At 51.3% G+C, this 23,447-nt stretch overlaps 4 protein-coding genes across 4 annotated transcripts; all 4 read right to left on the bottom strand.

Moving 5' to 3' along the window:
- Positions 1–1,923: 1,923 nt before the first annotated feature.
- Positions 1,924–3,657, bottom strand: J4E82_006370 (uncharacterized protein; the record flags this gene model as incomplete). Its single annotated transcript, XM_051732627.1, has 3 exons — positions 1,924–2,923; positions 2,975–3,318; positions 3,373–3,657. 3 exons carry the CDS (start codon positions 3,655–3,657, stop codon positions 1,924–1,926), a joined length of 1,629 nt encoding a protein of 542 aa, XP_051587577.1.
- Positions 3,658–4,837: 1,180 nt separating this feature from the next.
- J4E82_006371 (uncharacterized protein) lies at positions 4,838–7,084 on the bottom strand (the record flags this gene model as incomplete). The annotated part of the gene is made up of 5 exons (XM_051732628.1): positions 4,838–5,623; positions 5,680–5,962; positions 6,020–6,224; positions 6,268–6,944; positions 7,077–7,084. The coding sequence occupies 5 exons, from the start codon at positions 7,082–7,084 to the stop codon at positions 4,838–4,840; spliced, it is 1,959 nt and encodes a 652-aa protein (XP_051587578.1).
- Positions 7,085–7,740: 656 nt separating this feature from the next.
- Positions 7,741–8,006, bottom strand: J4E82_006372 (uncharacterized protein; the record flags this gene model as incomplete). The annotated part of the gene is made up of 1 exon (XM_051732629.1): positions 7,741–8,006. A coding segment is annotated over one exon (266 nt), but the record flags the coding sequence as incomplete, so codon positions are not given.
- Positions 8,007–17,892: 9,886 nt separating this feature from the next.
- Positions 17,893–23,168, bottom strand: J4E82_006373 (uncharacterized protein; the record flags this gene model as incomplete). Its single annotated transcript, XM_051732630.1, has 6 exons — positions 17,893–17,963; positions 18,019–20,182; positions 20,276–20,771; positions 20,825–22,420; positions 22,466–22,601; positions 22,658–23,168. The coding sequence occupies 6 exons, from the start codon at positions 23,166–23,168 to the stop codon at positions 17,893–17,895; spliced, it is 4,974 nt and encodes a 1,657-aa protein (XP_051587580.1).
- Positions 23,169–23,447: the final 279 nt, after the last annotated feature.

Raw genomic sequence — 23,447 nt, forward strand, 5'->3', positions numbered from 1 at the left:
GTACGTGTGTCAATGAATAAGGGCTTGAATCTCTCTTGAGCTGTGTGTTATTGGTTGTACTTGCAAACGATTCGAAAGGCGAAAGAGATCAAGGTCAAACAGATCCATTTGCGCACGGACGGCTTCTCTCACCTGCCGGGAGCGAGTTTTCTGCGATAGGCTCTAGTGAAGGTTCTCACCAGCAGACCACAGAATTGTTGACTCAATGACAGATTTCAGAGGTGATAGAGCGGGCCAGGACTACTTCCAAACAGCATACACAAGGGTGTGAAACAGCAGAGGTGCGCATGGCAAGGACTGAACTGAATCTTTCATATACTTGCGGAAAGAGTGAGCAATGACACCTCGATAGACCCAGAGTTTTGCGCGTATAAAAACCAGTTACTAGTTCGCAATCTGCGCAGAGCGGAAACGAAATTCAGAGTTAGGAACTGTGCTCTAGGCATACAGCCGCCTCGAGATAGGCGTCTCAACTGGAAAGCTTGAGAAGCAACAATTTCCGATCTGTTCCTCTCCGTTGCCACCCACTTTACCATGTGTAACAGCACCCTATTGCACAGGCAGGAGACTAACGTCCACGTCTACCGGTGGCGTACAGTATGCTGCGCTGATCGCAGCAGAATAGCTACTAGCCAAAGGCATACCAGCTGGGTACCAGAACCTGCTAAGGATGAGTCCGTCAGCTGCGATAGTAGATCGAACGACAGTATTCAAAATGATTGCGACGGGCGAATAGCTGCACAATACGATACGGGTGCTCCATACGCTTGCCAAGCTGAGCAGTTGCGTGGAACCCCATACTCGTTGTCAGGGTCGCCTGTTCATGGCGTTTTGTCAACACGCCCTCTTGCCAGTAAGAGGAAGTCATCATCGTGACATGTCTTCTCGTTGTTCAACCCATCATTCGATAGTTATGACTGGGATGTATCCCTTTCGTCCTCGATCGTGGGGTCTTTGCATGCGCGCTCGTCTACGAAGAGACGTCTAGTGCATTTTGTCAACATGTGCCCTACACAGTGATCTTGAGAAACTTACTCGTCCACCGTGAGGATGTCCGCGCCGCATGCAGCTTCGCTTCAATCTTCCTGATCCTGCAATGGGGTATACATGCCACTCACCCATTGTGCAACCATTACGCGTAGCCTGGGGCTCAGGATGTGCCAAAGTGGGAAATGAGGCATTGTGTTTAGGCGCAATAGCAGCCTTTTCATCCGTCGGCTCTCAATGACGACGGCGTTTCGTCGTACCTGAATCGGCACCGTGATGCCAGGGTTGGTGGCGTTGGCTGCATGCGCAAGACAGACATGTCTCACTCGAAGGGATTTCCAGGACTGGGTCGGTATAGGAAGGGCATTGCGGATCGCCTGCTGCGAGAGAGGTGGAAAAGTTACCGAGGGAAAGGAACCCTATCGCTTGTAACCTGTCATTGCCAAATGTATCTGTTGACGTTTCACGCAAGGCGCTCTGTACCTGACACCAGCATTGGTGATCATTCTAGGACCTGGCTGAACTAAGGCACGCGGACGTTGCGCGTTAGCGACCCTACGCGTCGGGAGCTGGTGCGGTGATCCATTCGCGTAGAATTGGACATGCGCATATCTAACTTGTTTTTGAAGAGGCGTTTTACCTGCTGCGACACATATGCGTGGGGAGCTAAAATCGTGATGGTGGTTGAAGCAGAGGAAACGTGCACAGCTCGTGCAGCATCAAGACACGTGACGTCATGGGATGCCGCCCAAAAAGCCTGAGGAACTGATCGTTAATTAAGGTTTCAGTCAGTTCAAGTGATCATCACTTCTCACAGCCTGCAGAAAATAATCTATGCACAGATCGGTGTGTTGTCTAGTACTCATTTCATTTGTCGTAGCTTGGGTGGCATAGTACCTGGCATAAGTATGCGGCATGAGCACGTTCACCACCGCTCTATGCAGTGCTTCGCTTAACCCTGCTCACAGCACTGGGTGTGCTGGTAGGCGGCAGTGGAACAAAGGACTCAGTGTGAGTAGCCTTCGCCGTGCCGTTGGTGCTGTAGTCATCCGTGACAACCTGGCTACCGTCTGCAATAACAACATGATCCAACACACGCTTGAAGTGCTCCAAGCTAGCCACTGGTTGATAGTATGGCACTTCGTGGCCGGCCTCGTAGATCCTGGTAAACGAGAAGTTGCCGTACTCGCGAACCTCTCCGTATTCAACGCCGTCGACGAGGAAAGGGGTGTAACCAGCGGCGCGGAAAGCCTCGGAGTCGGTGTAGTTGACGGCTAGAGAGACGGCTTCACCACCGAACCAGTTGCAGATGTAATCGGCGTCACCGTAAAGAAGAGCGACGCGAACACCGTAGCCCAGGATCTCCTCAAGGTCCTCGAGGAAGTTGGGGAAGACGAAATCACCTGTCGAAGCGAAACCGCGTGACACATTTGCGGCGTTGGTGCTAGTGTAATTGATGTTCACGCCAATTGCCTCTTGGGTAGAGGCCAAGTTCAGGAAGTACTCGAAGTAATCAGGCGGCGTAGGGTCGTCGTAAGGATGCCTGATATCGTAGACACCCCTGCCTCCGAATGCGTAGTAAGGCTCTTCTACCAACGATCGGCAGAGGTTGGTGGCTTCTGCGCACGTGAGGTAGCCATCTTCGGTAGTGCGGTCTGATTGCTTGCAGTATTCGATCTGGTCGTGGCAACCTTCAGGCATGTAGTAGGCGTTCTTCATGAAGGTGTAGACAGTGTCGTTGACCGCCTTGATGCCGTAAGTGTTGTTAACAGCAAACTCAGGGTAGTAAGGTGCCTGAATCTGTTCGTCGATGATACCGTTGATAACACCAAGAGTGTCCATCTGAACTTCGACACCAGCGGTTGAGCCATTCTTAATTTTCTGGTTCTGCTGATAGAAGTAGTTGTAGAAACCTGGGCCGTAGTGACCTCCGTAGCTAGTAACTTGGTTAGCAATATGCTCAATTTCATACTCAGAGAGAACCTACCTCTCAGTCCAGAGGTTGAAAGTGAAGTTGGTAATATCAGGGTCGAGCTGTGGGCTCAGCTCCAGGAAAGCCTGCAGAATATGCCATGCGCCGATGGCTGCAGCATCGGTCGTGTTTGCGGTGTCAGGATCGACAAGTGAGTAGCGGCCATCTTCATCTGTCTCAGTGGTCTCGTAAGAGAACCCTACACCCACGGGCTGTGAGAGGTACAGCATGTTGCTGTGCTCGTTCCATGAGTAGGGGTTCAGCTGTGTCTTCAGGTCTTCGGTAACGTTGCAGGGACCATGCTCTTGGAACAGTCCGATGAGAGAGTCACTTCCAGGGCCTCCGTTCAGCCACAGCGTCTGGGGAAATGGTCAGTGAAGATTACTATAATTTCTCCCAGAGATTCTGCTTACCAGTGGCTTCTCTGTCGGATTCTCTCGAGCCTCAAAGAACCAGAAGAACATGTTGGTGGTTGGGTTGAGGCTGATGTAGCCGGCATAGTCGTCAACACCTTCGGTAGTCTCACACACACCTGCTTTACCAGGCTGTTTGTACGTGATCTTAGCACCTGCGGCAGATGTAATTGTCGTGACGCCAGTAGGATCAGCGGGCACTTGGCGCTCCTTGATGAAAGGTGCGCGGGCGCTGGCCAGAGACGCAGCCGCCAAGACGGTGGCGAGTTGTGTGAAGCGCGCCATGTTGGGAAGCTTGTCGGGGAAAAGAGTAACCAAGACTTCAGCAAGTGCTTGCCCAGCTAAGTAGCGGGTTCTGCATCTTTATAAATACTGCCCCAGAACGAGGTCAAGCAGCGTTGCATGCAACCTTCCGCCTCGTAATCCCTTGCTCAAAGTCGGGGCCAACGTCAGACTACATGGTCGCGCACAGGAAATTAGTCTGCATCAGGCAACTGCGGATGCTCTGTACACGACCATTGGACGGATAACATCTGTCTCTGAAGATCCTCGGGCTGTGCGTGGGAGAAGAATAGTTGGGAATCTCGGCTAGGCTGTACCGGTACGTAACCGATAGATGACTTGTCGTGTCACTCTACCCTACCATTGTCAGCAAGGGATGCAACAAGTAACTGCAGTCTCCCCTTGCTGATCCTTCTTTTCCCGGCATAACTCTTTTCAACAGTACGAATAAGGCCGATTTGTCGAGATGTTTGCGACAATTTTGCGCTGAAGTTCAAGCCTCACGTCAACGAGCTCAAGCTTGCTGCAGCGCGCATGGCCCTGTAAGCTCTTTACCCAAAGTAGAAGCTCGCTATGCACAGCGGCGGAACAAGGCCATCTGCCAAGGCTTGTTTTGCTTGTTGCCGGGGCGGGCAAAGCTTATCGACGTCATGATTCTGGCATGATACACGAAGTTGGGACGGAGTTGGATGTCGTTGTCACGGTCAGACACGGTCTGGGTGGAGGAGGAAAGAGGGGAAGAGGCCGGAAAAGCCCCACCCACGCGGCAGCCGAGATAGTACCGCGCTAGCTCCCATCAGTAGGTGTTCACCGGGTTTTATAGAACTTTATCGTTACCTTGGTGCTATCAGGAAGTCTGATACCGCATGAATTGGAGAGATGTGCCGGATCCACGGACCATTCGCAATCTGTCAGCATGGTCGTTTGGCAATAGCTGGAGCAGTGGCCAGCTCGCGACTTCCTGGGCACACTTGGGTACGATCAAAACTGCACAACTTCTTACATGCATCAATCCGGCACGACGCGGCTCCAAGCGCATGGGTCTGCGTGGCCGTGTTGGAGCACCAGTTTACAATATGCTAGCTCCATTATCTGTTAATTCCCCAGCAGTGAGAACTGTGTTGGATAGAGTGCTTTACTACTAAATCTCCGAAGAGAGCCCACCTACACATCCCGCGTCACATCATGTAGTAATCCCAGCACTCACAACACTTCTTCGTCTCGCCTCCTCAAAATCCCCTCCGAAATATCTCGCAATCTGTACATCCAATTCCCTCCCCGTCAACTTCGGCATATCCTTCGCTTGCTTGACCGGGTTGATGCCCTCATGATGCGCACTTGCAAAGATGACATCCAGCTCTTCTAGACTCCTACCCTTTGGCTCTGGGAAGAAGAAGTAGACACTTGGAATAAGGCAAGCGTTGAAGACGGCGAACATGGTATACGTGTTGTATTGTAGATTGGCGAAGGCAGGTGGGGTGATCATAACGATGAGGAAGTTTGAGATCCAGTTGGAACATGTGGAGAGCGCGTTTGCTTGAATGCGGATGCGGAGATTGGTAATTTCAGCAGGGTACAACCACGTCATTCCCAGCCAACCTGTGTGAAGGATTAGTAAAATGGTCTTGTATATCGAAGCTCTACCAAGGAGATGCTGCTTACCGATGGCAAAGAAGGTGTTGAAGGCGAACATGAATACGACAGCTGTGATACCGTACTTGGGCTCTAGAACTGGAGCACCGAACTCATTCTCGCTGGCTGTCGATGTCATACCACTCATGATAGCCATACTAGCCATCATGCCGAATGCACCAAAGAGCATGAGTCTGCGGCGACCAGCACGCTCGATCAATGGAATGGCGACCAGACCAGCCAAGAAGTATTCGGTACCATTGCAGGCGGACAAGAGACGAGACATGTCTGGTCCGAAACCAAGCGAGTTCTCGAAAACGTAGGTCGCATAGTAGGTCTGGGAGGAACTTGGGTTAGTCTCTTCTCCGAACTAGTGTGTGACGATGTACGTACAATGAGGTTGATCCCGGATATCTGTTGAAAGAACTGTGCGGCAACACCTAACAGCGTACGCCTTAGGTTCTGACTTGGCCCGTTGTACAAAAGCTCCTTCATTTTGAATGGGCCGTCCTTGCTTTGCGCTTCAAGCGCATCCTTGATGTTCGTGAGTTCCGTGTCTACTTCCTCCGAGTCTACTGGTGCATCGGCAAGGCGAGCGAGTAGGTGTCGAGCTTCGGCGTGGCGACCGCGCATTACAAGCCATCGTGGCGAGTCTGGTAGGAAACAGAGGCCGATCCTGGATGCTATTAGTATCATCTAGAGCGCAATGATCTGGTATGGGAGAGTTGCGTACATGACGAGGACTGTGAAAAATGACTGGAATGCGATGGGAAACCTCCAGCGTACAGACGAGTAAGACTCGCCTGATGGGAGGAAATAGAAGCCATAGGTGACCCAGTAAGATATCATAACTCCTGCGACGATGACTGCTCCCGAAGTGATGATCAAACGTCCACGCTTCTCGGGTTTCGCACACTCGGACTGCCACGTGGGAATTGCTGCAAACATGTTTAGCTGACGGCAATACGTCGTTATGAATACAGTACTCACTCGCTGTGACCATGCCGTTACCGATCCCACCAACAACACGTCCAATACTCAGCAGAGCATATCCGTCGACCCCGCCTCCAGAAGTACCTCCTGCGGCTACTTGAATGATGGTTCCAACAATCATGATGAAGCTGCCCCAGAAACTACTGCTCTTTCTGCCCCAAGTCTCGCCATAGAACAAGATGAGAACAGCGCCTAGGAAACATCCGATTTGATAGACCGCGACACACGCAGACAGGATACTCGGGCTACCTGTGCACATGTTCGGGTCGGGTATGGTGTTGGTCGGTGCATCGAGCCAACAAAGGTTGTTTGGACGATCGCGAGGTGTCATGAGAGGGAAGTGGCGTTGGAAATCATCGAGGGTAAGGACTCCGCTCAGAACACCCTGATCGTAACCGAACATGAGGAAGGCTAGACAGGAGCACCAGGAGATGGCATTGTTCAGCGCCTTCCCCTGCAGCAGACCAAATCCTGGGACGTGCCATTCTGGTAGATTGCCAAGTTTGGAGAAGGTCCCTAGTATGCCGGATGGTTGTGATGCTAACTTTTGTTGTTCGATTGCGGCCTGTGACGACGAGGAGTTTTCATAGTTGAGATTGTCGATGCGTGTGTCAGGGGAATGTTCCGAGCGTTTCTCGTCAATCTTCTCGGGATCCATATTGAGACTGTAATAGTCAATAAACTTCTAGCTCATAAACATCCTAAACTGCTACCGATCAGCACCATCTTATACTTTTGCGCTTCCGCAAGCTCGGCTATCCTGCCAGTAGACAGATGAGACCAAGAGTGATGCCGACTCCGCCATTTCCCATCACCTGCAACCCCAGAGTCTTAGCAAAACCATGTATGGGGTAATTTGTGGCTGGTAAAGAGCCCATCGGCGACGTAGTCCAAGCCTTCACGAAGCCGGAACGACCTTTTTAGGCAAGCCGACCCAGTTTCGAAGTTTTTCGCGCACACCAAGTCGGGCCAAGAGGCCAGACAAGCAGCGGGGCGGAGCCTGTACCTTGGCGGACGTCCTCGTCTCGGCAATCGGGACATGAATGCGGGAGAAGACGTGAATAAAGGTGAGCATTGTCGGACGATTAGTGAGATGAAGCAGAAAAGGGTGGGTGTGAGTCCGTGTGAGAAATTGTGCGTGTTGTGTGGCAGACATGCTCTGCCTTGACCCGTATATAACGCCGAGCCATGCTGACCGTATAGTACATATGTGTGCAAGCATGCAACTTGCTCCATGCCTGCTGGCGGCTCCAGATGGTAGGCATGGTTGCCGAGTCCTCCATCTTTGCGATGCGCCATCTCCTTCTACCGTTCTCATCCCCTCCATAGTCCTGAACCAGTGTTCGCCATGCCCGCCGCACATTCTCAATTCGTGTACGCTTGATTCGTGATGTAAAAATTGTTCTATTTCTTGCCGCGTTTCGCCTCGAGGAAGAGTACTTGTTTCCGCACTGTGCATTGTCAGCCGTGTTCCTGTGTCTCCATGCGTCTCCCTTCATGTAAAAAAAAGTCCACTCTCTTCCTCAGTTGCGCGTGCCCGGCTCCTAGCGAGATTTTGTACATGAGGCAGGCACGATGTTCGAAGAAATGAAAGAGCGATGGTGTCGTACCGATTGGGTCGTATTTGAGCATGCTCAGCGGTTGGTGCGCACGCGGTCTTTGCATGGTCCGGTAGTAGCCCGTCATGGCCATGGATATCAGGCGCACCATAATGGTACGGGACTTTGCTGTGAGGTGCCATTGTCAGCGCGGGCAGGCAAAGATGTGCGTTGCAGGCGGCCGCATTGGGGATCGGCCGGGGTAGTATAGCAGGTGTTTGAGGAGAGCATCTAGTGCGAGAGCAGGAGCGCGTACCTTTCTTCGCCATTGCGACAGGCGGAGATGTGTGATGCCGACGTCAACGGTGGTGGTGTCGCGGCGTGACGATTTGCAGATGCGGATCTTGGAGCGGAGGTCCCACAGCGCCAACCTTGTCAGCCAATCAGCGTCGATTGAGGTCTTCGCAACCCAACGTTCGCTGATAATTCTTGTAGTTTACGACCTGAGTTTCTTCCACGTTCTGGAGTCGCTCTGGTCCAGCCTGACGCTTTAGTTTACTTCGTCATTTGATAATGCGTATACTCTGTCTCAGTCTTTCTTATGTACAAATTTCCGTATGTTCTGCCTATTTCCACTCGGCAATCTGCAGAATGTCTTTCTGTTCATTTCATGTTAATCGTCACCCACAATCTTCCAGCATTTATTGTGATGCTGTTTCTGCTTTCGTATTCACATATCGTCAACTTTTGGATGCTTCTCGTCATATCAGAGATTACAACACGATACATGAGAACCACCCATCTGATGAGCAAGGCCTGCACACGTAGGATGGCATGTTTCGAAGATGTGGCGGAACATATCGATTTTCTACGTGGAAATGTTGGAACAGAGCATCACCATCCATCCCTGCTACAAGGGTTCGGAAGACAAAGCAATACGATTCGGTTTTTTCTTGGCTTCGTTTCTGAGACACGACTATCGCCGTGAAGCAGTAGGTCCTTTCTGAGATGCCGTGCGGTAGTGGAATATGGGTAACAACAGTCCCGGGGGTGGTGATGTGGTAGATGAAAATGCAAAAGACAGAGCAAATCGTTGAATATCGTTGAGGTTGGGAAAGGCGGACGCATGAATATCAAAAAAGGGACAACCATAGGAGGAGCTGACAAAAACGAGCCATGAAAAAGAAAGGATAAGACAAGCGCGTGATTACCTTCACAGTACTTTGAGTCGCTGACAGCAAACATTGTGGAGTTGCGTATACCTCCTGGGGTACTGATGTCAAGCTGACGGTAAGGATGTCGAGCCAATGTCAACAGCAGGCTGTAATGATAATCTTCGAAGGGCGTTTTGATGTTAGCGGCAGTAAGCAGATGGAATATAAAGACACTCGTGGGCTTGAATGAATACCCAATGAGCCTGGAAACCGTATAGCCACACTCATGTCGCCGGCGTCGAAGGCAAAAAGAGAGCGGGGAAAAAGGGCGAGCAGCAGGCCCGTGCTGTCGTCGCCTTGGGTATTCGAATCCCCCTGGATGCATGGGCAAAAAGAACGCAAAAAAAAAAATGGTAGCTTCTCTTTGATTGAGCGTGTCATCCTTAGTGCAGGGGCCATGCTAATCTTCTCTGTATCGTTTCAAATTGACCAAATGCCCGAAGGCGAAGAATAGACAAATAAAACGGTATATATTGCCAGTATTGTGTTGTGGTGATGTTTGTCGAGCGACCGCTCTTTAGGCTCGTGCGTGGCGATCAAGGCAACAGGCGGCGCGTGACACGCGCTAGCAATTGAGACGGAGCCGGCGAGTAAGGAGACTGGATCGAGGATGATTGGCAGATAATGAGAAGGCTGGTCGATGTCAGCAAGGCTTGTGCAGATGGGCTTCGGACGAATCTTCGATGTAGCGACTTATCCATCACCTACCTCACGACACGAGGAGGAGCGATCCTGCCATCACCTCGCATCGCAATGGCATCGTTACGTCTGTGATCTGTGGTCTTGTCGTCTTTGTCTTTACGGACATGGGCGGAACTGACGCGTTGTGCAAAAGTCCTTGGGACGATCAGAGATCCGGCCAAGTCGGGAAGATACCCCGATTTTGGGGTTACCCCTCCTGCGGCGATGACATTCTCCAAAAACTGGACAAAGAGGATGGAGAGTAAGTAGAAAAACGCAAGACGATAGAAAGAAAGCTCTATGAGCTTGCTGCTGCGATCATGCTCGACCAAAAGACATCTGCAGCAATGTCAACAGGTGTGCTTGTAATGACAGAGGGTAGATGAGGCTTACCATAGCCACATGCGACATCAATATCAGAATCCTGGAGGAGCATGAGAGGTGTCATCGTTGGGTTGGGAAACCTGTTAGTCTCCAGCTCTTGCCTTCGCGAATGAAGCAGTCGCGGCTTCGCAGCATGACGCATGTCAACAACCACGTTTACTCCGCGCCGACTCGATGCGCATCGATTGCACTGCGGAAAAATTGAAGGCAGGGGTTGTGTGAACAATTTGAAAAGGGCAAACTGCGCAGAATTAGCACTCTGCTGTTTCGAGGTCGTCAGAGTACTTATCGTGGAGCACCAACTCGGAAGGGGCAAGACCGGATAAGCATCTGATCAAGATGAAGCGGGATTCACAAGATTGCTGCCACCACTTTCGAACGCGATACTCAAGACAACTAGCATCGGATCAAGGGCTTGGGAGAGAGATAATCTTCAAAGGTTGGCGATATGGACTTTGATGCTACTGCGAGGAAGTAACTTCAGAAGAGCATCGCACCACCCCACAAAGCGCCGACCTGGAGCTGTCAGGGGGGAAAGAGAGTGGAAGAGTCAGTTCAAGCATTCAAGATGGAAGGTTGAGACATGCCGACTTACCGGGATTAATAAAGAAGCAACGCGGTCTGCATCCAGGACAAAAGCATCACACATCACGCCAGCAAAGAACACCGCATGGGATCATGTAGAAGTTATGGATCTGTGAAGATTTAGTGACTGGAATCAACGGCAAGTTGGAAAGGAAGACTCACCATCTCTATCATAGTTGAGGGTTCCTCAGAGTGGACTCTGAAGGCTTCTCATCTGCTATGGGCGGGATGTCTTTCGCGCGGCCATAATGCCACGAAACTGCTTACTCCTTGCTGATCTGGCAAAGCTACGGTGCTCGAGATGGTCAGAAACCCAGGGCCACACGTCTCGACATTGCCGATAGAAGACACGCAGACATCATAGTCGCAGGAGCTGACAATTATAGCAGCATGCGGTTCGTAGCTTAGAGGCGTGTAGAGGTTGCCGGTAGAGGAAGGAGTCTCGGGCGGTAAAGCGGATGATGGCGCAGCGAAAGACGATGTGGGAATCACTATGCTCGATTCCAAGCTCTCCGATCCTTTGCGAAGAGAGGCTGGAACTTTTCTTTGAACATAAGTACCATAGTCCGAGCAGTGAAGTCATGGATAGGTTGTGAGTCGAGAAGATTCTCATCCTGTGGCAACGGATCCTCAACCCGCATCTGAATCTGACCATTCTCCACAAGGCTTCGGCAGCCTCAGCAGCCCCAACGGCTGCGATCTTCTGTTGTTCGTTAGTATGGTGGCAGATCCAAGAGGTACTCAGTGTACTTACGGCTGCCTCCGCCATCCTGCAACGCTACGCGACTCACTGCGCCCAGGATAGCATTCCGGCTGTCAGACTCCAGGCCGACAACTATCATCGATCACTTGTGGTCCGGATGGCGCTCTAGCCACTTCCGCGACTTACAGCACAACACTATGCGACTTACTGCGCACAGGTCGCCTTGTATCTCAGTGAGCGCCTTTTGCTGGTCCTTGTTGAACCAGTAGGGCATACAATGATCAGGGTGTAGTGGGACTGGACCTCGTCGATAACTACTGGCGAGTGGAGCGATCGACAAGCAGTAATGGCGAGAGAGGTGCGCAGAGCAGTGTCAATCGCTTGTGCCCAGTCGTGGAAACCACTTGGAAGACCAGCGACGACAGCAAGGGCGATGCCGTTGCACCATGCACCAAGGTGCATACTGGAGCTCTTTTAGCCATCCTTCTCTGAAGAGAAGAGACGTTAACAGGAGGTGGCGACGGGGAGCCAGAGTCAGATTTTGCCATCCCACCCTGCAAAATTGTCAGCCAGCGACGAAGGATCAGATACACATACGCGCTGAAGATCCTTCGTCATGTTGCAGAGCCGTGGAAGTATAAGTGACCTCGCCAAGTGATGATGGCAAGCTCCATGTGGTCCGGCATTTGCCGCCATGATACGAGGGAGGGTTGTAGGGAACGGGAACTATGAGCGAGAGGGAGCGGTAGTGGGCAGGCGAAACTAGAACAAGATTAGTGGTTGAGGTCTCGAATCGCGACAAAGGGAAAGACATCCCGATCAACAAACATAATGGTTGCTCGCTTGGTGGGCAGGTGTCGTAGCATCGACCTGACGATAACGCCACTGCTGACGAAGAGAGCGTCGTGCATGGCGCCCGGCGACCAAAACTTAATTGTTAGCAGAGCGAGGTGTCGGTACTCATATGGTGGATACAAAGTGTGCGAAAAGGATACCCGTAGTTGTAATGAATACAAACTCAGCTCCTAGAGGGGGGCACTTGGCTGAAGGCGCAATAGCAGCACCGGCGAAGTTGTTATTGTCAGTGGAGTATGGAGAAAGAAGGGGACGGGACTCACGATCTACTCGAGCTCGAGCTCATGCCGGTCGGTGGAAGATGGCTACAGACGAGGCAGAAGTAGAAGGGAAAGGTCAGAGTCAGCGCTGCTACAACCAAAGTGGTGGATAGTTGGGAGACCAAGAGGGATACTTTTATCACAACCAAAGAGTGTAATACGAACGCTGTGAGTAATGATGAAGCTTTGTTGGAGATGACACAAGTGATTGCGGGGCAGTCTTGGATGTGGAGAGTAAGAGAAAGGGAGGCAGTGGTGCAGAAGCTTCGATTTATAATAAGACAGTTGGACAGAAGCGGGGGTGACGACGAGTTCGTCGATACCTACACAACTGTAGAAGACGAGACAGGGGCTTATAGCCGGCGAGCAGCTTGCTGCAACATCCACTGAGATACTGCGACCCCAAGAGAAGAGATCCAAAGACCAGAATGATGGTTTTAGATAGATATAAGATATTGAATCCTCCTTGCGAGACTTTGCAACCCTATCTTGCCGTTGTGTGTTGATAACTTTGACCTTCATTTGACTTTGACGCTAACGACAACCTGCGACAGCCCCTCAACACCATGACCCTTGCCAAGCCCTCGCCATCATGAGGTGGCTTCTAAATTTGCTGAAGACGAGAAAGGCTGATCCGAAGGTATGCTCAAGCTTCGGAGTATTGCATACATCGACAGCACCAGCACCAGCACCAGCTGCGCTGCAAGTATGTGGACAACCTTGAACAGTTCTGAGGCAGGAAAGTACGATTCGAGGCAATGGTAGACGGTAGGAACTTTCCGATCTACAGGTACGTATGAGCATCTAAAAACACTTTTGACTTACATTTGCCAGGGCGACCGCCGTAGCGCTTGTCGTGACCCCAGAACTTCCGCAGAGACCTTCCTCAAAAGACACACCTCGACCGACGTTAAGGAAGACTCCCCTCCGATACGGCCTCCGTGGCATCGAATCGATTCCGGCGATATTAGGAGGTACGAAAATAAAGCTGAGAGAATTGCAATTAAGAAGCCAGTCGGGGCGGAGCGGGGAGATAACTTGGAGCTTCGGCCTGGCGCCATCACAACGAAGAAGCAAGAGTATCAAGAGCTTCTCTCCTGAATGCGTCTCAATCCTGAACGGCTGCGCGGAATACACCAGACGGCGTCGAGCATGTCGCAACTGTGCGAACGACACGGTATCTCCGCATCATCGGCAACCGGTTCTGCCAAGGTGTGAAGAGCTTCATAGCCTCGTATCTTCCCCCTCGACTCTTATGGCATATCGTTGAAGGCACGACAGGCGCTCTGCTAATGGTGCACAGAAAGCTTGAAATATGGCAGAAACTGTGACAGGAAAGCGACCGCGGAACAAACAGGCATCTCAGCTTCCGAGAGACTGCACAACGCCGGAAATTAACTGGGCGAGCCTGAAGTCTTCAGCGTTCGCACAATGGCGGTAGGAAGAAGTGAACTGTTTCATGGCTCACCTCTCGCAGTGACTCCATCCTACATACGCTGACACCTCCCAGACCTTCTGTCACGACACACCACCTCGTCTTCCTCCGCAACGGCGAAAGTCTCCTTATGATGACCGTGCACCGGCACTGGCGGCCGCGAAACATTGACATCGCAACAGTACACGGTTTGGTCAACGCCATCCAGAACACCAGATATGCATGTCCGAACAAGAGAGACATGGGGAGAATGGCGGCCACCCGGAGGGGCAAAGGGAGCCATTTCTAGCTCCCAGCGGCGTTCCCAGTCTATAGTGAGCGAATAACCATACCGACAAGGCATATCAAGGCCTGAAGACCCGCAGTAGCAACTCCGTTGCCAGTTTTGTCGTCCATATGAAGTACCAGAAACCGGCGCGGTGGTGCTTCCCACCATTCTTCGCGGCAAGATGCGTGTCCGAACTTCCCACATTCAACTTGGGAAACATAGGGTCGAAACAAACCAGCTTCCGTGGAAGGTCCGCATATAGCGTAGAGAACAAGATGAGTGTGGCCTCAACGCAAAGGCGAAGGACGATTTGTACCCCGCATATATATCCTCAGCGAACACAAGGATACCGCAACGACCGGCGGCTACTGCCCCAAGCTTCTACAAAATTCGTGTGGAAGAGTCGCCAAACGTACAACGACAGGCAATAGTCGCGACGGAGACCCACAGGCTGCATGATACGTAGTAAGAGACGAAGGAGGACGCAGACAGAACTGGTTGTAGCATGGTAAGAAAGCATGACGATACTGCAAAGATAAAACTCTGGGCAACGACTGTAGCTGGGTGAGAGGTTTACAGTATGCCTTCCAATAGGCTGGTCCCTTCGAACGAATCCTTCTCTTCCCAATGCGCAGTCGTTTCGCCAAGCCTAGCCATTGTCGGCAGTACGTCGAGATGGACAAAGGCATACACATGCAGGATATGGGAGGTGAACACAAGCACAAATCGCGAGTAGATACAGAAGATACAAGGAGATGACGCAAAACATACCTTTAGCATGCTATGGCAGGGTCGTCGAGCTCCGTATGGTAAAGTACTGCCGCCGAACATGCCAGACGCGTGACGAAGCAGCAAGCAGCAGCAGACCGACAGTGAGCAGACCGCAAGCCCAAACAGGTCAAGACCTCGCAAGGTCCCTTGATCTGCAACAACGCCAGTTTACTGAACCTGAGCCGTTGATGCAGCAGGCGAGACATCTGATGGGTCGAGTTGTGATGTTCCGCACGGCAAACCTCAGCTAACCGTTTTCGTAAAGGCCTTCCAGGTTCCCAGCCCCTCCTCGACGCGTTACTACTTGTAAAAGATGGTCTCATTCAGACGCTATCCCTAGATTACTGTTGTAGCGTCTATGCTTTGCTGAACGCGTTCTTCGACGCCTAACAGTCCGATGCTGTCATGGTGCAAGACCGGCTTGACCAGACGGCCCGTCGTTGGTCTTTACGACGAGAGCTTCATAACCCTTATTGAGCCGGCCTCACGACGCTTGCCATCATGGCAAAGGTAGGACGATTTACCGAAACAACGAACTTACCTCATTAGCTTCATCGGAAGAAGGACAAAATGAATATGTCGCATCGAGGCGTATCAGCAGGGATGCATTTGTGATGCCATCATTGCGGCGAGTGGATGGGAGAACTTCGAGAGTACTTACTGACGTCCTTCATACTGGCTACAAGGTCCGGGCTGGAATTTTCCAAAGCCTATAGTATGGTAATACAGGAACGGGATCGAATTCTCAAAGTTTACTGAAAAAGGAGGAAAGGTCAGGATTTGCGTTGCGCTGCTTCCGTGGGTATTCAACACGAGCGAGTCAATGAAGGCGTCATCACCAAAGCAAAGAAGAAGAAGGGATTCGAGAAGACGTACCAAGACGAAGCTGATCGAGACGCGCATAGAATTTCCAGGGTCCCCCGGATGATGCCGGTGGCTTTACATGTGCTCAGTGAGGCTTCTCGACTGCATGCTTGCGTTCTGTCTGGCAGTTCTGGCCTCGGCCCGCCTACACTCATTGGTGCCAGCACCATGTATTTTGCAGTTTGATCGAAAACGAACGAAGAGGACCCTCAGCGATAGGCTTCGACAGCGAGTATTCGGTGATTGGAATGAGTAATGACATATCATCATCGGAGATAGTGTGTATAGGGAGGAGTAGGAATACAACAGAGATACGTACGGCGGCTGAATCTCTACTGCAGGAGACACTGCGTTGTTATCAGCAAAATCTGTCGATGGAAACTTCTGACTCGATGTATCGAACACGGGGAGATGCAAGGAACGATACAGTCGTCCATGAGACGTACTTCAACAAGGCGAAAAGATGTATGAGAACGACAAACCACATGCGGCACTCGCGGGGAGGAGCTAGCTCGCCATGGACCAATCGTGCATCGACCTGCCGACTTGAAAGATAGTGCCCCTTCCTTGCCCAAGAGCTTCTCCGGAGAGCTGTAGTTGAGAACGAAAGCACAGTACGGACGGAACGGTCGTGCAGGTCTTTTGTTGATCTCGGCACGCGGGTGTACGAGGAAGGATATGGGCGATCGATACTCCTACACCCTGCGCCTACAGGAGGATACAAGAAGACTGGGAAGGGACAAAGGCGTTCAGGACTTACTCAGGGCGGCGGAGCCGGGATCTATGGCCTCTTGCTGAGATGTCGAATCTGAAGAATACGTCAGCACAGTCAAGGTCGTGACCTTCGTATAAATGTATGACAACAACTGGAGAAGCAGCTACTCACAATGCACTCGTGGCGTCCTCCATCCTTGAAGCAGAAAGGGGTCGTTGTGCGCTCGCTTGGTGCGGCTGTCATAGCGAAGGTCGAACCTGCCCTACAGGTATTGCCGGCGATACTGCCGGTGCTCGAAGCACAGTCGCTCGTCAACCTCGGTGCGCAGTCAACTCGAGATATTAGTGTCAGTTAGATACTAAAATTACATGTCCTGGGATATGGCCGCCGTCGCCGTGAAAGCAAGCGGCAGAGGTTAACAACCAGGAACAAAGAAGCGCCATGTCCTCTTTCCCTCAGCCTACCGAGTACTGAGGATGAGGAGGAAGTTTCAACTTTTGCTCAACTATTTGTGGTCTTTTGCTGAGGCTGTTGTGGTTGTCACCGACTCGGACAGGATAGAATTTACCAGCTATAATGTCAACACGAGGGCGTGGATATGGGCAGCCCCACTTCGTATGAGATTGCCGTAAGCCGGAACTGGTCTTTGTAGTTTTTGCCAGCTTCTCGCCGAATTGAGTCAGGTTTCGGAGCGGCATTGTGGAGGGTAGAGCCAGGAGCAGTTTGGGACTTCCGTACCGCCGTCGTCGTCAATGGGCCGCGATGGCTCAAAAGGAACGCAGAATGGAAGACAAAGGATGTCTATGGTGCGAAGATGGCTATAAGGGTATTCGAAACCTCCTAAAAAGAGATCGTTGAATGTGGGCTGGTGGTGTGGGTGGCAAAGGAGCGCTTCAAGCAGCCTGTCAACGTCACAAACCTTAGCGCCAAATCACTCGAACAGCAGCACCGACCACCCACAATCGCTTGGTGAAGCGCGTTCCGGGCGACACAGGCTCTCCAAAGAAGAACTGCACTCCTACGCAAGTACAAAGCTTGAAGAGGTTCCACTACATGATACTTGCATTGGGTTTACTACGTAGGTATATCGACAATGTGGAATACAGTTCACTAAAAGACAGCATCCCCCACACAATCCAGTCTCTGCAGAGGTCGCTACCTCTATAATCACTGTCCATGGAGACCCCTACCATATTACGTCACGTAGTTCCTGCATACCTCGAACGCCGGTCGATAAGCGAACGACTTGAACCGAGATCAATGTCGAGTATCATGAAGTCCTCAAACATACACGAATTTCCCGCGCACGCGCTCCATCCAAAATGTCTACGGTGCCTTACTCACCGCGGCTGGTCCAGCTCCTGGTTAAAGCGCTCGTTGCAGGCGTTCCCGAACGCGATGCTGTTCTTACCTATACCGGTCGCGTTAGCTTCGTTCAGACACTACTACAACAAGAACATACTCACCCTTGCCCCTTGTGAGACGGGTCGAGGAACGCCGGATCGGGCCACTAGCGGCTACGTGGGACGAAGATTGACTACGAGGGAAGTATGCGTCACCAGAAGACGGAGCTTGACGAGAGATACGAGCGCGGGGGCGGGAGGAGGGGACCTGAGCTTTCGATTGAGATGAAGTTGCAGCACCGCCTTGGGAATATGGCATGATATTCTGTGCTTTGGGACGAGTAACTGCAACAAATGAAGATTGGCTTAGAAGACCAGGTGAGGAGTCTAAGGGACGGGGTTGAGATTTGGAGCGCTGCTTTTTGGTGGCTGAATCTCTCTCTGTCTGGTCAATGCTACTCTTTCGCTTCTTCGTATGTTCCTGCTTCATGTTTTGCGAGGAACTGTGTTGAAGTCCAGTCGGAGCGGAGCGTCGCGATTCACACTGGCTATAGATTTGCTTTGGAGAAGACAGCTTGGACGGCCGGGAGTTGCTGCTGCTCAGCTTCAGATTAGCACTGCCATACATGGTATGCCGAGTTGATGCTCCAAGGTTCACCGCATAATCCTCAACACTCGGTCGAGGGTAATCAGAGTTGTTACTGTGAGGCGGCATCATCCGAGATGCTGTGTTAGCTTGCGATTTTGGTCGTCCAGACGATCGAAATGATTGTGAATCAGCCACAGACTCGTTGTCGGCTACCAACGCGACTCCTACATCGGCCAAGGCTGTACCACGATGAAAAGGATCACGATTATAATTCCGAGACACGATAGACGGTACGCATTGAGTCTCTTCCAGCGTCTGGGAGAATTCAGGAGATGCGTTGCCAGAGTTGAACCCATCACGGTCGCGGCCTGCAAGCATACCAGTCGACACGGGTTGGGACTTCTCCATCGCCGTTAATTCGTCAGTAGACATGTTACTGAGATCGGAGGAGCTTGAGACCTGATGCTTGAGCTGTTGCTGTGGCGCTCGTAACAGATCTCCCTTGGAAGCATCCTGGGTCATGGACAAATTTTGAGCATCATGACTTTCTGTGGCAGTTCGAGGCTCATGATGAACATCGATTGATTCGTTGGAAATTTCGTCGATCCCGCCCTGTTCTTTGAACTGGGTTGCAAAAAGATCATCGTCTTCGAGCTGAGATTGTGAAGACATGGGGTGGAAGACTGACAACGGCTTCTTGGAATGAGAATCTTGTTCCTCGGAGACTTCGAGCATCGAATGGTTTTGCCGGCTGACTTTATTCCGAGCCTTCACTGCCTGGGTGGTTTCACCTGATTCTACAAGGATTCCTCTGGCAGCATGTACTTGGGAGCCGACCTGCTGATTGAGATTACCTTGCTCGCGTATCACTCGAAGAGAATCTCGATACTGCTCTTCAAGCTTGCGCATGTTTGACTCAGCCTTTTCAAGATCGGTCGCGATTTTGGTTTTATGTTGGTCTTCAGCGAGCCGCATTTTCGCTTCCATTTCCTCAAGGGCAGCATCTTTCTGGCTCATGCGGCGCCTCCAATCATCGACTTCGATGCGATGCTGTTCGACTAGCTTCTGACTCTTCTCATCTACTTTCGCTTGTAATCGAGAAATGTCTGCTTCTTTTGCAGCTCGTAGTTCTGCGACCTCATGTTGTAGTTTTGCTTCATTCATCTGAGCTTGCTCAAGTCGAGTTGACAGACTTTTCTTTTCCTCCTGGAGGTTCGAGACCTGATTAGAAGATAGTTGAAACGTGTTACTAGCGTCTTGTCGCATCTTTGTGATCTCGTTGTCAGCGTCCCGGCGCATGGTTTGCATGGTCGTTTGATGCTGGGTTACTTCAGCCTGGAGGTTGCTATATAGGCCTTGCAACTCCGACATCTTCTCCGTCTTCTCTTGAGAGCGACGGGTCAAATCTGCGCAGTCTCGTTTCTTGCTGTGCAACTCTTCTGTCGTATTTTGGAGCTGTGCTTGGAGGTCCGTTATTTCGGCCGACTTTGACTCGAGCGTTTGAATGTTTTTACTCAGCTCATCTAGTTGGGTATCTGCAGCATTCAGCTTGTCGTTCAGCTCTTGAATTGTTTTCTCTTTCTCGTCGTGATCGATCGTAAGTCGATGGATCTCTCTCTTGAAGCTGCGCTCTTTCTCCGAGAATTCACTTTGACAGTCCTTTGCTATCTGCTCTCGAACGGCAGCGTGTTCTTCGAGCTGTTCACAAAATTAGTGAAGTCGCGAGATAAGGCGACCTGTTTACCGCTGGCCTCTGCTGCAACTCGCGCAGCTGCATCTTGACGTCTTCACAATAGCCCTGCTGATTGTCAAAACCATGGCAACAAGGATGAGCTTGGAAACGGTTACTTCGTATGTATCCCTTTCTTTCTCAATCTCCTTAACCTTGGTATTGACCGTTGTGAGATCTTCTCTCGCCTTCTGCAACTTTTGACGGAGATCAAGAGCTTCCTGCTCAAGCCCTGATGTATCGATAGGTGGAACGTCTTTCAGTACCCCCAGGTCGCGTTCTAGTTGCTCGCACGAGGCTTTGAGATCGACTTCAACCTTTTCGTAACCTTTGATCTGCTCTTCTAGTCGGGTGCAATGTTGTTGCTGCGCATCGAGTCGCGACTTGAGACAGACGTTCGATTCATGCGTCTTGCAGTTCTCGGCTGTGACCTCCTCATATCTCAGCATTTCTGTCTGGAGACTGTTTTTTTGTTCTTTAACGAATTCTTGAAGCTCTGCGTCAGGTAGTGCTTTGCTCGTTACGGTCTTTGAAAGAGTATCGAGACCTAAATCCAGGCTGTGCAATAAATTAGTACGGTGACATGTAGCAGATATAGCACTGTCACTGACCGTTCGTGCACAAGATTCGGTGTATTACTCATCCTCTCAATGTCTTGCATTGTCATGACAGGTGTCAGCCGAAGGGGTTGCAAGGCCTCTAAACACTCTTTGATTTGGTCATTCTGGCTACTGTGAGCAGTAGCGTTATCAAGCGTGACCTGGAGCAATTCGATCTTTTTAGTGAGAGCAACGGAGCTGTCGACAACTTGACGCGGAATGCTTTGGACATCAGAAAAAAGCTGCTTCCCGAATTCATTGCGCTTCTTGCGCTCTTCCTCTAGTGCAGCTTCCTGCTTGGCCAAATTTTCTGTCAGATCCTCCCTCTTAGACTCCGATACGACAAATCGTATCCAAAGGTCATCGAGCGTCGACCTCATCTTGCGTTGGGTTGCGGCGAGCTTGTCAGTCATTGTCCCAACTTCTTCCTGTAATGACCGCTTTTCGTCCTCGAGTTCGGTGATCTTCTTAGTCAATGTCTTTCCGCACTCTTTATGGAAGCTTGTAGCGGACTTTTGCAGATTCTCAGAGTCCTGCTGAAGGCCCGTGACGAATCTTTGATTTGTCTTGGCCGTGTTGGTGAGTTGACTAAGAGTTTTTCTCAGGTCCCGATACCTCCTGTCATGATCTGCGATCGACTGAATCTGATTGTTGATCGTGCATTGAAGCTCAGCAAGCTCAGCCTTATGTTTCTGGGTGAGCGTCGTGATCTCATGCTGTATCCGATACTTGTTCGCAAGTATCGCTACTCTCACGGTCTCCATGGCGTGCTCGACACTAGGAGAAATGGCTTTTCCTTGGGTATCATACGATGTTGGTCCGCTAGGTCGTAACTTCCGTCGTGATTTGGTCATACGGAGAGGCCCGTCTCGATTCGGGATGCCATGCGGATGAGCTTCGTTAATCCTTGGCTGAGGTGCGACCCGATTGTTGTCTGCGTACAAGCTCGGCTGGTGAGACTGAGTCGGTACAGCGGGTGCTTCGACTGGCTCGTGACTGTTAGGCAAGGCATAGGGACCAGAAGTCTGGGCTGAGAACGCAACCCGTTTATCAGGGCCGATACTGCGAGCTTGATCGTGAAAAGTTGTCAACGGTTGTTGCTTTGGCTCGGTTGTATTAAGTGTCTCAGGCGAGGTCGAGGGACCCTGCACGGAAGCTGTAGGGAACTGACGTTGAGTAGAGGAATCTTGAAAGTCTCGGAAGGTCGTATCCATGAGGCTTGGTATAGTATTGCAGGGCTCCTTGTCGTCAGCAATACACCCATGTTCTTCATTCGGTAACTGGGACTCTTGAGCATATGCATGCCTTTGTGGATCGTCGACAGGAGCGCGGAAAGCATGTACTCCATCGCCATCCGCGTTCATTTGGGAGAGAAATAGAGGGTCGGTGGAGGTATCAGGTGCTGATCCACCAATCGTTCCGGCTTGACGAGCGTGGCTTGGTGTGATTCTTGGTCGGGGACGTGAGCCTAGACGCTGCTGAGAGAGCTGTTCCTTTCTATGCTTCCTACCCTTCTTGACACCGGGGACCCTATTCATTCCAGAAGCAGGCCTGGCGTTAAGCTGTGCTGAAGGAGGGATGCTAGACATCGCATCCGCCTGCGGGGGCCTAAGCGTATTAGTGGAGTTCTATCGGCTTGCTGGGAGCTCTTACAGGGTGTAAGTAGGCTCTTCCTGAGATCTTCTAGTGGCCGTTTGATCCACGACGTCCATATTTTGGTTGCTCATAGTACATGGCTCACCAAGATGAGCGCTGTCGGGAAGACACGGTGGTGGAACGTGTGCAGGCTCTACCGTCGCAGTGACGATGTTAGTCGGATCGACCTTGGGTAGGACGCTTACTCACCTCGAGATGCATGACCTTTGTGCTTTTGGATATCAAGTGTTCTCAACCCGAGATGAATAGACTGCGCGGCAGTAGCAACCTCCTTCGGAGGTGGCTTACTGGAAACTTTCCTTGCCTGTGAGTATGAGATCGCGAATGGGTTAGGGCTTGGAGCTGCTGATGCAGAGCTGTCATTCCTTCCAATAGGATTCCTCGAAAGAAGCTTGCCAAAGAATGGAATGCATTGAGTCGTCTCCGTCTTCTTCGTCACCGCAGTGCGCTCCAGAAGGGCCACGGAGTTTGGACTTAGACTGAACTCGGACTCATTGTCGGCAACAGGGTCGCCACAATGGAAATCTCCAGCGTGGCCAGGCTGAGTTTCGGGAACAATCGTATCGCTGTTTGGAACCTGAATGGCGGTGCTCCTGCGATCCCGCTCATCGTCAGTTGATTCTGGGCGTACTTCATTTCTGAGTCTTGAGGGGTTCTGCTCCTTCGGCAGCTGCTCGCCTCTTCCAGCCTTCCCAGCCATGGTAAGTGGCTGTTCAGTGACAGGTGCGGTGCGGATGCGAGTAGGTGAGATGGGGTGGAAAACCAGACAGAGTAAGTGAACGGCAAGAAACAACACTGCAGGTCAGCTGTTCGATGTAGATGGAAGCGATATGTTGTGTTGTGGAAGGAGTGAGGGGTGGCGAAGTTTGCAGCTCTGCTCTCATCGTCGTTCTTTCCTTCATTTGCTGTGGCAAGTCACAACATAACTTCCGACTAGAACGCCCGAGCTAGACATGATGGCAGGAGCGATGATACGAGA

The sequence above is a fragment of the Alternaria postmessia genome, assembly GCF_024291825.1.
Source record: "Alternaria postmessia strain BMP 2775 chromosome Unknown scaffold_37, whole genome shotgun sequence".
NCBI lineage: Eukaryota > Fungi > Ascomycota > Dothideomycetes > Pleosporales > Pleosporaceae > Alternaria > Alternaria postmessia.